Here is a 14978-nt window from a genome sequence, read left to right as displayed (position 1 = left end):
GTGACCTGAAAATTAATAGGGGTCATCTGCCAGTCATGATCAATATACCTATGAAGTTTCATGATCCTAGGCGTGAGCATTCTTGAGTTATCATCAGGAAACCATTTTACTGTTTCGAGTCACTGTAACCTTGACCTTTGACCTAGTGACCTGAAAATCAATAGGGGTCATTTGCCAGTCATGATCAATGTACCTATGAAGTTTCATGATCATAGGCCTAAGCATTCTTGAGTTATCATCCGGAAACCATTTTACTATTTTGAGTCACTGTAACCTTGACCTTTGACCTAGTGACCTGAAAATCAATAGGGGTCAATCATGATCAATGTACCTATGAAGTTTCATGATCCTAGGCCTAAGCATTCTTGAGTTATCATCCGGAAACCATCTGGTGGACAGACGGACGGACCGACGAAAGGACATGTGCAAAACAATATAATCCCTCTTCTTAGAAGGGTGCATAAAAATAATCATGTATACAAATTTAGTACCACAAATAACAGGAACTAATAAGAATTGTTTGTTACAGAAAGAAAATACAGTTTGCAATCTAATCTAATTTCAAAATCTAATAATTGAAAAGAATATTGTGAGGCAATCAATTGAAAGTAGGGAACTTTTGGTAAGCAGTTTATTTAAAATCTCAACATTGCACCAGATGCCACAAAATATATAGAATGATATAATGAGATTTCAAGCCTCAGTGAATTTTGTGAATTTTAATTTGATAACTGCTTTCTTCCCTGACAGGCAGTTATATTAACTTATTTTTATATGTTGCTGTGGTTACATTAAAATCATGGAGCGTGAAATAGTTTTTGCTTTAAAGTTTGCATCAAAATAACAGCAAATTTCAGACAGGAATAAATATTTTACAAAAAGAAAACTTGTATGTTAGCAATTAACCAATAGACCATCAAGTACAAGGCTTAGAAATTGTACAACAAGCTATGATTTGATTGACAAGTTATGTTTTCATCTGTTTAAAGTTTTCAAGGCAAAAAATAACTGTAGACATAATACAAAAGCAGTGCTGGTGTTTCACAGTTGACTTACACTTTCTCATCAACTTATTTGTTTAAATAAAACCATTAATAAACATGCAGTTTGGCCATTTATGATTTCAAATGAACAGTTTAAAAGAAACAATTCAAATTGCTTAATTTATAAAGACTGAGTTTTGTAAAAGCAAACTTTCTGTTAATTTTTTGTTTGTTTTTAGTTGCTGCTTGCTTCAACTACAAAAGTTACAAGAAAATTTGGCAGTTGTGAGAAATCACCATGATTAACCAAGCAAACATGTACTGTTGAATCATGACAGTCACAAATTCAGTTTCAGTTTATCTACACAATGTCATTCATAAATTGACATAGTATGTGAATACTAATAAAATGCAATTATATGTAATGGATCCTAAATATCAATAACAACAGTTGATACCAATTATTATTTATACTTATAACTCATAGGCTATAACTTTGATTTTCTGATTTTATAGTGATCTCATTCAAATTTACCTTAGACAAATTATCACAATGTTGTCTTTAAATGGAAAATTTGATAAAGAATGTTTTCCTTTTTGATATGGGAAAAAGGTGGTCAACTATTCATCATATACCAAAATACGCATGCAGCCACCATGATTGGATCATACAAATACTAAGTTTGTTCTAGGATTTATTTTGTGACGTCTTCTGATTAATGTGGCATTCAAATATTACCGTTTTGTGCATTGGACATTAAACACCAACGTGTTAGTTAACGTCCGCAGAAAAAAAGCCTAAAACTTACAAGTATGTAAAATTCTGGTGATCATTCAAACAAAGAAGAACATTCCACCTTTTCAGTTGTGTTACCATGGTGACATTATGGAATTGCTTTCTTATTAAAACAAATCTTTACACGGTGTCGTCCCGATTGTCCCACATTTAGAAATTCAATACACCGTTCAAATAGGTGTGAAGAGGCGTAAGATGGGTAATACAAGTATAAAAAATATCATGTCTAGGATTTATTATGATTAACTACGATCAAAGTATAAAACGATGATTATCTATTGTTTGTCTGCTGTAACATAAATACAATATAAATTTAAAAAATAAGATAAATAAAAACTGTTATTTTATATAATTAAATAACAGTCGAACATCTCAAACATGCATTAATATATATCCATGCGTTATCAACAAATTAACCTAACTTCACTTTTTTCAAAATTCCACGTTGCTGTATTTACTTATAAACACGAAGGGATGAGCATTTTGCTTGACGGATTCAGATTTGTACTAAGTATGTATACTTGTATACTCATTGATCTTACAACATGCGAAGTATTGTTAGTATGCCATTCGAATTAAAGTATACAGAATCTTTATTCAGAGGGGAGATTAAATAACGGATTGAACGATTGATGCTTTGAATCGAAATATTAAGAATAAATGGTGATTGTTAAATAAACAAATTACCCGAGATTGTCTGATCTTTTTTAAAACATTCATATTGCATTTTATAGGTATTAAATCGATTGGTGATTAAATATAAAATGTTAATAAAGTGTGTCAATATTTCCTCTAATGGAAGAGAATAAAAATAAAATATTTATCGAGAAACACTTTTGTGTTTATGTTATGTTAATTTAATCAAATAAATACACGAAATAAATACCCCTTTTCGAGCCCCAGATATGCGACTTACCTGTCTTTTCCGTTATCGATTTTTTACTCTTAAAATAAAAATGTAGGACAATCGGGAGTAAACCCTTTACACATAGATATATTGCAAGTAACATTATTTTTTAATAACAGCAACAGCTTTTCTCTTTGTGCTATAAGTAAAATGTGGCTGATATAATGCAGCTATATATATTAGGAAAAGCACCAGTACCAGCACAATTGAGAAAAATATGCGCGAAAAAAACCCTGAACTTTGGAAAATTCATGTAGTGTTATCAAGTTTTCAATATTATATGTACTTATGTTCAAGCCATAGACATAGACTACGGAAAAAATAACTACATGTTGCATTTTATTTATTAGTTTTTTGTTGTTGTTTGTATCTATTTTGGATTTTTTTTAACAGCAATTGGGAAATTTGTAGGTTTTTCCCAGTTGGGTATGTGGTATAGTTTTCCTTTACTTTTACTTGAAAAGTGTAATGATGTTTTGTGTTTGTAAAAAATGTGTTTTAATGGACTCGCTTTCATCTATTTACTAAAATAGATGACATCAAGTGATTTTTTTATATTATTCTTATCATTACCATTGTTAACATGGTATAATATATTCATAGGAGAATCAGATTATCTTTTTTCAGTAAATTGATAGGTCTACACATTATGTAGTTCAATTTTCCTGTTGATAATGTGTAGTAATAATTTTAAATCAGTTTCAGCAAACTTATAATATTACTTCTGTTTATCATTTAACAATTCAGCACTGGCAAATAACACAGATGTGATCAATGTACATGTAGCATTGTAAGTGTATGAACCTATGATATAATTTGAAAAAAATGCAGACACTGAAACTTATTTGAAACTATTCAATTGAGGCCTCGCAATGTTAACATCAGTTCAGAAGATTTTGATTTTAACTATTTTCAAGTTTAATAACTTCCTGATATGTTAAACCATACAACCATATGAATGTTGAGAAATTAAATATAACAATGTTTATTTGTTTTCTTTATCATGTAATTCACTGTGTTTGCTAATAAAGAATCAACTTCTTGAAAATATAACAGTGTAGAAATTATAAAATTTGCTTTGCAATTAAAACATATGCATCTAAGTCTGCTTAAATAAAGTTAAACTTATATTTATTCCACAATAACCTGGGCCCGTATTCACCAAACAAATCTTAGACTTAAGTCTAAGAATAAAGAAAATTCTTTAAATTAGAATATTCAAGAATTTCTTTTTTTTTGAGTCAAACTCTGCAGTAAACATCTCTATCTATATTATTTTTCATATAGAACATTTTGTTAATGGCATAATCACCGGTGGAGGCCTGTATATATAAGAATCAAACACTGAACACATTTTTCTTGGTTCTAAGTCTATTCTTTATTCTTAAGTCTAAGAATCGGTTGGTGAATACGGGTCCTAGTATTCTGAAGTCACTGTGGGAAGAAATGCACTTAGCAAGGTAGACTCAAACCCTAGTCCAACTTGCTGACGCTCTCAAATATTAAGCTACTTTTTATATTGGTAATATTTGGAGCGTACAACGGCTGAACCATTCTAATAATGTTGGACATTTTTCCTTCTTTGCCTATATTGTTGCGCAAGGATTTTGTGCGCAAAATTCAAGCCCCAATATCAGACACTTAATATCAACGGATTGCAATAATATGTACATACCTGTGTAGATAATTCATTTCTCGATAATGTTCCGTAAACATTATGTAATGACACTTAAAATTTTGCACGCCTGAGCAATTTATATCCAACCACTATTCAATTTTTCAATATCTCTAGATTCGCTCACTGTGTAGATATAAATCGATAACACGACCTCGATGTAAAGCATCTGGTTTAAATGTGGAAGAATAAACGGCGTAAAATACAGTTCGTGTTTGTCTGTTGTGGTGCAGAGCGTTACATAGTAAACCGATGTTATTATACTTTTATAGATTAATTAAGCATTGTTTTTTTTTCTAAAGTGACAATTAAAATGTTCTGAAATAAATTACATCTTTTATTTTCATACCGTACATAAATAATATTGATACAGATCGTACAGTATACCGTCCTATGTAACGTAGAATGTAAGTACATAAAACAACACAGACAGAGGTGCGAAAAAGACATGCATAAAAAGTTGCTGAAACTTAGAAGAGTGAATAGAAACTGCACCATATATGTGCATATTAAAAGCTCGTGTTAAATAAAATTATGCGTACATGTTACACTGTAATGCCTTCTTCTGATTGGTTGATATTTAAATCTGTTTCATAATATGGCAAGAGGTCAGTGATACATGTATTGTTGCGATTTAAGCAGAAGTTTAACTGAAGAATTTATGCCTTTCTAACTTTAATTCGACGATATTTGAGGTAAAAATGGACTTCTGAACTAAAACTGAATGAGTTGGTAATGTTATTTTGCAATTTTACGCAAATTGATGAAAATTTAAACTTTCTGGTGTCCAACATAATAATATAAATTGCCGCCATAGAGTCTTTTGATGATTTTTGCTTTAGCAGACTCTTGGCGTCAATATCACTCTATCTTTTTAATAGCGAGAGTTCCGACACGAATTTCGGTCGCATCACTCCTGAATTTAAATACACACATATTTGTGACTATTATGAAAGAACGTTGCCTAAATAGTATATATTGAGAAAAATATATCGAAATTTACCTGTTAATAAACTATATTTCCAGTTTGTTTCATCCAATATAATCCTTGTATAGTAAAGGTTCATGTTAGCTCCCTTGGTGGAGGTTAAATTCAACTATGCTTGTAACTGAGTTCGAACAAAAAAAGTGTGCAATATGCACAAAACAGTAAGAAATGAAATTGGAAATAATAATCATAAAAAGGAAAAGAAGCAAAAGAATAATTATAACTATTATAACTCAAAATATTAGAATCTACAGTAACAAAATACCCCAAAAGTAAAAGGTACGAAATAGCTATGGTACGAAATTAGAACAACAACATCAATGCCAAAATGGTTGCATTTGACTTTGAGAAAATGATCGTTCAATATCTATGATTTCGAATGAAATGCAGGTAATTTTTGTGATCTTAGTTTATATTTGTCAAACAACGAGTAGAGTTTAGATATATACACTTCAGTGTCCGACAAATTTCTTATTTTTCAGGTAGCCCACTGGGCTACCAATAAAAATATTTGGTAGACCATAAATTTTTCCTGCAAAATGATAAGAGGCAGGTTTTCATCTTTATTTAATTTCTTCATTTACATATACATAATATATATATACATTCATATACATAATACAGCAAGTAGTCTGATGTACACAGTCAATATCGTAAATTAATGATACAGTACAGGCACCGTGTACTTAAATGTAGATGTACCAAAGAAAATCATATACTACATGTAGATATTACATGTATGTGAACATGTATGTGTACTTAAATTCGGACAGCACGTTAAGTCGGAAACTTAAATAAAGCGTTTAGATGATCAATACGATTGACTCGTATGGTGTTAATCAATTCAATTGCCCTTTTTAACAACAAATACCGAGTTTTAAGAAATCAAGAGTATTAAATCATTTATTTACTTCTGTCCCACGATGTTACGAGTTTTTTACGACACTTGTGTGTAGTCAGTATACAATACAATAATTGTTTCAATAATGAAGGAACTGATACAGCGTAACGGTAACGATACAGTGTGTTTACATTATATTTTATTAAGAGGAAATGTCAATGACAAATAATTCGCGAGATACCCCGGTACTTTAGTTGAAATTCACAACGAAACTTTTAATGGAAATTAAAAGATCTCAATGTTGTACCCGCTACGAAATTGTTATTTACAAATAAATACACCCACGCCAATTTTCACGTGCTTTTTATCTGGACAAAGAACTTCATTTATTAAATGTAGAATTTGGTAACCTTACATAGCTGTACACAACGCGTGCAAACCGTGGCAAGTGATTTACACATGTTGCAATACAACGGTCCTGATTGGGAGCTTATTTCATCATATCTTTAAATAGAATCATATGCCGAAATTCATTTGACACTTAAGAAAATTTCAAACGTTTGTGTTTATGACTCTTATCGTCTATATTACTCACCCATAATTTGGTTTTAAAAATATAAATCGGGCATATATGGGATTATTGATTTACAGTCGATCAATCAAATTTTTAATTGACTATGCTTACTAATTAGCAGGTGTTAACCGCTTCACACCGTTGTAATTAGTATTCATTTTCGGTTTCGTTACCGTTTTGAAGAATCCGCTATTGTTTTGATTTATTTAATGTTCGGCGTCCTTGGATATTTAACGACATCAAAAACATTGTCGCTATTACTCATTGTTGCGGTTAACAAAGAATTCCAAACTGCGAAATGATGTTGCATCAAGTGCGCCAACTATCCAACCGGCTCTCATTATGTTATTAGCAGACGACAAATATTGATTAAAATACACTGTTACTGTTTACGACATGACCGAAAGTGATCGGTGACTGATTAGATAATTGATTGCACTTTGTTATCGGATTATAAGCAATACACAGTGTACAAACACATGGTCAGCGTGTTTATTCTACGTATGTCTGTTTATAAACCGGGCTACCACTCTTATAGATTTTAAGTAGCCCGGCAGGCGTCAGCTTGAAAATTTCAGTAGCCCCATGAAAAATTTCGGTAGCCCCCAGGCTCCGGGCAATGGATTTGTCGGACACTGCACTTGTAAATACTGTAATTCCCATAATAGTATGGTATTTATTTTTCGTTATGGTTTTTACAGACCAGAGTTTCAGCGTTCAGATTTATTCTGAACGCGAATTATTTCAGCTAGTGTACAACACATAATGGGTCCTTCACAGATGAGACGTTCCAAAGAATTTAGCCCATATAAAAAGTATCTCTAAATTCTTTGCGCGTCTTATAAATGAGACTAACTCGAACCCATAACCCAGACTGTTACACTTCTGACTGAGCTTTTCTTTACTAAGCATGGATCATTTTGTCAAACAACGAGTAGAGTTTAGATATATACACTTGTAAATACTGTAATTCCCATAATAGTATGGTATTTATTTTTCGTTATGGTTTTTACAGACCGGAGTTTCAGCGTTCAGATTTTTTCTGAACGCGAATTATTTCAGCTAGTGTCCAACACATAATGGGTCCTTCACAGACAAGACGTTCCAAAGAATTTAGCCCATATAAAAAGTATCTCTAAATTCTTTGCGCGTCTTATAAATGAGACTAACTTGAACCCATAACCCAGGCTGTTACATTTCTGACTGAGCTTTTCTTTACTAAGCCTGGATCATGCAGTATTTTATTGTAGAGTTTTATATTATAAAAATATTGTTCAACTATGTAATTTGAATAACCAATTGAATTTAAGTTTAACAAGAACAAACACTGGATTATTGATCTCCAATTATTTGACAATTATTAAAGTCGCCTTCCTGTCATAGTCAGCAATTGACTGTAGGAAGTAAAGAAGTAGAAGTAAAAGTCAAACACAATGTCAAAACAATTACCTCCTTGCAAAACATTGGCACCTTGACATCGCAATCTTAATGTTCCCAGGTCCATGTTAACGTCAAGTCTTAAATTATTCCTAATAAGAACACGCCATTTTCACTGACATTCGTTACACCCTGTGTTATCAAAATAAACAGCACGCGTCGCTACGAATGAATGAATATCCCACCGAATTTTCCGAATATAAGGGAAACAACTGCGCAGCACACCGTCAAAGTATTGCAGATTAAAGGGAGTTAACTCAATTAGGTTACACACCACACCATTGCATTAAAATATTTGTCCAATAGCGGATTAACGGTTTTGCATTAAACCAGGAACATGTTTGTATAGGTTCCTGATTAAACATACTATCTAATAATAAAACACTCACAAATAATTGACAATCTGACAATTTTTAAAGAATAAAACATAGAAATACTAACGTTGCTGTGATCTATGTGTTTCAAATACTGAAGAAAAACACATGCATATATAACAAAATCCTCGTATACTTATAAAATGTAGCGATACCGCCATGATATGTGCATCCAATTAAAGGACATGATACAACCTTACGCGCGGACAGTAGATTGTATGTTAATCACCGTGGATACCAGTCACACTTTTGCTTACGCATACCGCTTTGAAAAACATGACTTTATTATCATTAAGGTGGGTGCACCAAGAATCAGTACTTTGCAAGTCCCATACCCGTAGCCAGGGGGCTGCGTTGGGTGCGTTCGCACCCAATGTTTTTGACAGGTAAAAAATGTGTACTATAAGTTGCACCCAACTTTATTCGACGAAAAAGCGGTTATTTATCTTTTCCTTGAATCCAGTGAGTCTTCGTATTTTAGCGTTACAATAATGTTGAATTTAATAGGCTACCGACAGGTCACCATATATGATATAATTAAATTTATCTATGAAGTCATTTCCAAGATAGACCGTGATTTTTATTTTCAATTTTTAACCGCAGAATTTCTGAAATCAATAAAAAAAAATGACAGCAACATGTGAAAAGATCTATGCTGTTATAATGAATTTAAACCGTTATGACATTTGATCAGGTGGACGTTAATGTTTAATGTTCATAAATTGTGACAGATCTTGAGCATAATGGGCAAATTCGTCCTTTTTTCAATGTCCTGGTTTACACTGTTATTAAGGACTTTGAGACCAAATGGCCAGTAGTTTGTGGTTATAGGGTCTTTATGAAGTCTTAAGTTTTATATGTTTCTGAAATTCGTTTAGAGAACAGATAACTAATTTGTTAAAAATAGTTGACAAAAGTAAAAGTAACCAGTTATGCCATTTTGTTTCTGTTTAGTAGTCAGGGTGCAGAATACGCCTGGTTTTAGGGTATTTACACACGGGCTGGACAGAATGTAAACACACCGTTCAGAACTTTATTTTAACAAATATGTCACGTTATTGAAATACATTTGCAAAAATCTTTAGTGCATAAAAGTTTTTTTTGCAGTTTGTGCTGATCCTTGAGAATACGTCTGAAATCGGTGACAAAAATACAATTTGCATGAAGGATATTTGTGCAGTATAAATGAAATATTTGAAAAAAGAACACGTGCTTATTATATAAAGTAATTCTAAGGTATTTCACATTGACATACGCAGCTTAAAAATCTATCTTTTATGCACTAGTTGAAATTCTTAAGAAAAATTGTTTTACAAAGTTATTTGGGAAAAAGCAGCACTTAACGGTGTGTTGACTTCTAAGTCACGTGGTCCTGCACCCTAGTATTGATGCAAATTAGTAGGGATGGCAACGAATACGGATATTGGTATTCGGATATTCGGTCATCCTTCCGAACGAATATTCGGATATTCGGTCAACATCTGTTAGAAAAAAATCAACTATGTTTACCGTACCATTACTCCATGAATTCTACTTTCGTTTTTACCGGAAGTTCCCCGGAAGTGACTAAATATTGACACAGCATTGCCGTCGCTAATTGTTAAAATTGAATGACGAAAACTGTTTTTAAACTTTTAATATTGTAAATCAACAATAGAACGAGAAACATAATATGTACATGACGACAAAACAATAACATAACAAAACAGTTAGATCTATAAATAATTTAAGCTGAACTTAAACATAGTATTTGCATAGCGAACACGTGCTTTAATATTGTACATCAACAATAGAACGAGAAACATAATATTTACATGACGACAAAATAATTACATGACAAAACAGTTAGATCTATAAATAATTTGAACTGAACTTAAACGTATTATTTACATAGCGAACACATGCAAACAAAACACCGTTGCCACATTAAAAAGTCACTCGGATCGGCGTCACTGGGCACATGAACATTGTTCTTATTTAAAAACACGATTGCGTCGACCAGATCACTGGCGAGTCTATTTCTTAGTTTATTGATGAGCAATCCAGTGGTTGAGAATATGCGCTCAGATGGCATAGAAGTTGCAGGTACATATAGAACACTCCTAGCAACATACGCGACTTTCGGAAATTCGCTCTCGTGACGTTTCCACCAGTCAAGAGGTATAGCGTTTGGCGTCATTTTCACAAGCAAATATCTCTGACGTTCGTCAGAATTCTCTTGCTCGGTTAGAGGCATTGTGTCACACCGGTCTTACAATCGTGATACATCGGCTATCTCGGATTCCTCCGTAAATGAAATAAATCGTCTGCTGATCCAGAGTGACCGGTCTTACTGACAATAACGTAGTGACGTCACCATTTATGTATAGAATGCGGTTAGAGGTTGAGTAAATTATTTTCTAAAAGCTTTTTTGATTGGACAACGTGATTATAACCATACGATCTTTTTTGTTTTTCACACCAAGTCGGCACTTCCTTTACTTATTTAATCTTTTATCATGTTAAATGTAATTCGAGTTATTAGATCAAGACGGGTCGGTGTTTTAATTGCCATACGGTCTTATTTGTTTTTTTACACCAAGTCGGCTTTTCCTTTACTCATTTAATCTTTGATAATTTTAAATGTAATTCGAGTCATTGGATCAAGTGCAGGTCGGTGTTTTGATTGCCGATGCGATTAGAACCTATCATAATTTTGACACAAAGTGACTGTCTTTGTTAGGCAATTAGCGGGATTTATGACCGGTATACTGTCATCACCATAGCGACGAATTATCCGGACTAAACATTATGACACGAGGAACGACTTTTTGAACAATGTTTGAAGCAAATTTCACGAATACAAAGTCTTTGAAATTACTCGATTTTTTTTATTTTTTTCTTCCGAATATTCGATTCGGAAAATAGTATCCGAATATTCGGTCCGGGACCGAATATTCGGATATTCGGATATTCGTTGACATCCCTACAAATTAGGGATGACCCAGTTTTGTTAAACAGAGTTTGCTGTACAATACACTATTAGCACGTGTAGAGTAATGCTAGGCCTCTGGTTCTATCCATAGTAGCAGACAAACAATTGTTTTGAAAAAAAATCACATACAGTTTTTGTATTTCCTTTTAATTTGCTTGACTTGTGAATGGTAAAATTTTGGAATGGTAGAATACACTAATTTTATCAAGATTCCAATAAATAATGATATTTTATATCGTTCTTATTGTTGATTTTACTTTCTATAAATGTGTTATTGCATATGGAAACAAAGTATGTGCGTGCAAACTAGTTTCAGATTAAACGCCGTATAATATAATGTATTTTCGTGACTGGTCGATAAAGGTGGTAAATGAAAAACAGTAATGGGAAATAAATGTTATATCATATCCATGTCGATCAGTCACTGAGTATGGTCAATGAAAGGGAAATTATATATAAAAATGCTCTATAACTTCAGTCTCTAAATACAGATAAAAAAATCACCAGAATGCAGTGTTTTACGTTTCATTTTCAAACTTTTTCTATGGGGAGGACCTTCAAACCCCCGATTGCAGGAGGGACACCCCCTCCCGCACCTACCCCCTTCGCCACTTCGTTGCTCAATAACATTTGTTGATGGGAAAATTCGCACCCCCTTTTCAAAACCCTGGCTACGGGCCTGAGTCCATTCCACCCTTGGAAATCGAAATGATGATTATCAACACAAACACTTGGAGAAAGAGTATACTCGATCCCTTATATACTACGTTATAAAACATCAAGCAACATTAAAAAAGAGTATTATACACATTTGCATAACATTGTTTAAATTAAACAATTAACAAGATATAATGGACTGTTATACACGAAGCTCGTAAGATTATTGGGTCATTAACGCTTATAAAAGGTAAACATAAGAAACAAACTGCAAAGAGGCATGCCTACATGCGGAATACATGTGCAGTAGGCGCACACTGCCGGGACGACCCTTTTATCTTTAATGCGGCCTTTTCACGTTTTGGTCAATTGACATAATTAAAAAAAATGTTTTAAATTCACATTTTCGTTGTAGTAATGATATTTATGAGGAAACAGTAACATTGAAATTTACCATCTTTTTACGATTAAAAAACCTGAAAATTATAAAGCGTTTCAACGCGGAAAGATTGAATAATTTGGAGAGTTCTGTTATTGTCGTTATATTTTGTGAAACTACACTGATTGCTTACATAAAGTACCGTCCGTCCCGGTGCCGTCGTTTCCGGTGTAGGTGTCGCCGAAGGTTCGCTATACGTTCCGAGAGCGACGAAACTTGGCACACTTGTGTGTCCCAGTGGGCCACGCATGCGCCAAAATAGACCGTCCGTCCCGGTGCCGTCTTGTCCGGTGAAGGTGTCGCCAAAGGTTCGCTATACGCCCTGTATTCGGTCCCTTACCATATAACGGGAGCCTTATAGCGCCCTTATTTGGCCGAGTGACTGAAATCGACGAAACTTAGCACACTTGTGTGTCTCCGTAGACCACGCATGCACCAAGTTCGACCGTCCGACCCGGTGCCGTCGTTTCCAGTGAAAGCCACGTATGCGCCAAGTTCGACCGTCCGACCCGGTACCATCGTTTCCGGTGAAAGTGTCGCCGAAGGTTCGCTATACGCCCCGTATTCGTTCAGTTACCATATAAGGGGAGTCTTATAACGCATTATGTGTTCGAGTGTGTGTCCGAGAGCGACGAACCTTGTCACACGTTTGTGTCCCAGTGGGCAACGCATGCGCCAAGTTCGACCGTCCGCCCCGATGCCGTCGTTTCCGGTGAAATTTTCGCCGAAGGTTCGCTATACGCCCCGTATTCGCATCGTTACCCTATAATGGGAGACTAATAACGCACTTATGTAACCGAGTATGTGTCCATCCGAGAGCGACGAAACAACTTGGCACAATAATTTGTATGTCCGGGAAAAGCATGCTCCTAGTTCGAACGTCCATCCCGGTTCCGTCGTTTCCGGTAAAATTGTCGCCGAAGGTTCGCAATACGCCCCGTATTAGCTCCGTTACCATATAAGGGGAGTCTTATAACGCACTTATGTGTTAGAGTATGTGTCCGAGAGCGACGAAACTTGGCACACGTGTGTGTCCCAATGGTCCACACATGCGCAAAGCTCGAACATCCGTGCCGGTTCCGTCGTTTCCGACACAATAATTTGTATGTCCGGGAAAAGCATGCTCCTAGTTCGAACGTCCATCCCGGTTCCGTCGTTTCCGGTAAAATTGTTGCCGAAGGTTCGCAATACGCCCCGTATTAGCTCCGTTACCATATAAGGGGAGTCTTATAACGCACTTATGTGTTAGAGTATGTGTCCGAGAGCGACGAAACTTGGCACACGTGTGTGTCCCAATGGTCCACACATGCGCAAAGCTCGAACATCCGTGCCGGTTCCGTCGTTTCCGGTGAAAGTGTCGCCGAAGGATCCCAAATAGGCGCCCAAATAGGCGCGTAGTCGTCTTGTCACCCTATAATAGGGGCCTTATAAAGCATTTATGTGTCCACATTTGTGTCCCAGTGCATGGGCAACGCATGCGCCAAGTAAGACCTCCGTTCTGGTGCTGTTTTCCGAGGATGTGTCCGAGAGCGACAAACCTTGGCACACTTTTGTGTCCCAGTGGGACACGCATGCGCCAAGTTCGACCGTAAGCCCCGGTGCCGTCGTTTCCGGTGAAGGTGTCGCCGAAGGTTCGCTATACGCCCCTTATTCGCTCCGTTACTCTTTTATTTTTTTCACCATAATTTGCGGATGGGAGAAAAATCACATGGCATTTTGGCACTCACAATCATCATCACCATCACCACTATCATCATCATCAACACTCATCATCATCATCATCACCACTAACATCATCATCAGCAGCAGCTGCAGCGTCACCATTACCATCAGTAGCATCGTCATCATCATCATCATCACCACTAATATCATCAGCAGCAGCAGCTGCAGCATCACCATTACCATCAGTAGCATCGTCATCATCATCATCATCATCATCATCATCATCATCATCATCATCATCATCATCATCATCATCATCATCATCATCATCATCATCATTATCATTATCATCATCATGCAATATATATATATATATATATATATATTTATTTATTTATTTATTTGTTTATTCATTTATTTATGGTTTTACACTTTAAACGTAGTTAATCAAAATAAAGATAAGTTATGATCTGTGTAATTCTTAAATTATTTTTATAACGAATGCGTGTTTGCCCAAAACTCATGAAAATGTGATTGTGAGTCAACTATAACTTTATCATTCGGACCCTTCTCCCCATCTAGCAATCGAGATGAAACCCCTGTGGAGATCCCCATCTTATCAGATGAATAAACGGGTTCAATGCTGAAAAATACTATCCAAACAAATAGCG

General features: G+C 34.9%; 1 protein-coding gene across 3 annotated transcripts in view; it reads right to left on the bottom strand.

Moving 5' to 3' along the window:
* Positions 1-12900, bottom strand: part of LOC127851239 (uncharacterized) — a 62893-nt gene extending 49993 nt beyond the window's left edge. For 2 of the 3 annotated variants that reach the window (XM_052384851.1, XM_052384852.1), the window contains exon 1: positions 8214-8390. In XM_052384851.1, coding sequence (XP_052240811.1) covers positions 8214-8268 — 55 coding nt within the window. In that variant the 5' untranslated portion in view covers positions 8269-8390. Of the gene's footprint in view, positions 1-8213; positions 8391-12778 lie in introns of those variants that run through there. The other variant, XM_052384853.1, reaches the window with a different exon arrangement.
* Positions 12901-14978: the final 2078 nt, after the last annotated feature.

The sequence above is a fragment of the Dreissena polymorpha genome, chromosome 11, assembly GCF_020536995.1.
Source record: "Dreissena polymorpha isolate Duluth1 chromosome 11, UMN_Dpol_1.0, whole genome shotgun sequence".
In the NCBI taxonomy this organism is placed as follows: Eukaryota; Metazoa; Mollusca; class Bivalvia; order Myida; family Dreissenidae; genus Dreissena; species Dreissena polymorpha.
Note: the sequence above shows the minus strand (reverse complement) of the source record. Positions and strands in the feature narration are given on the sequence as shown.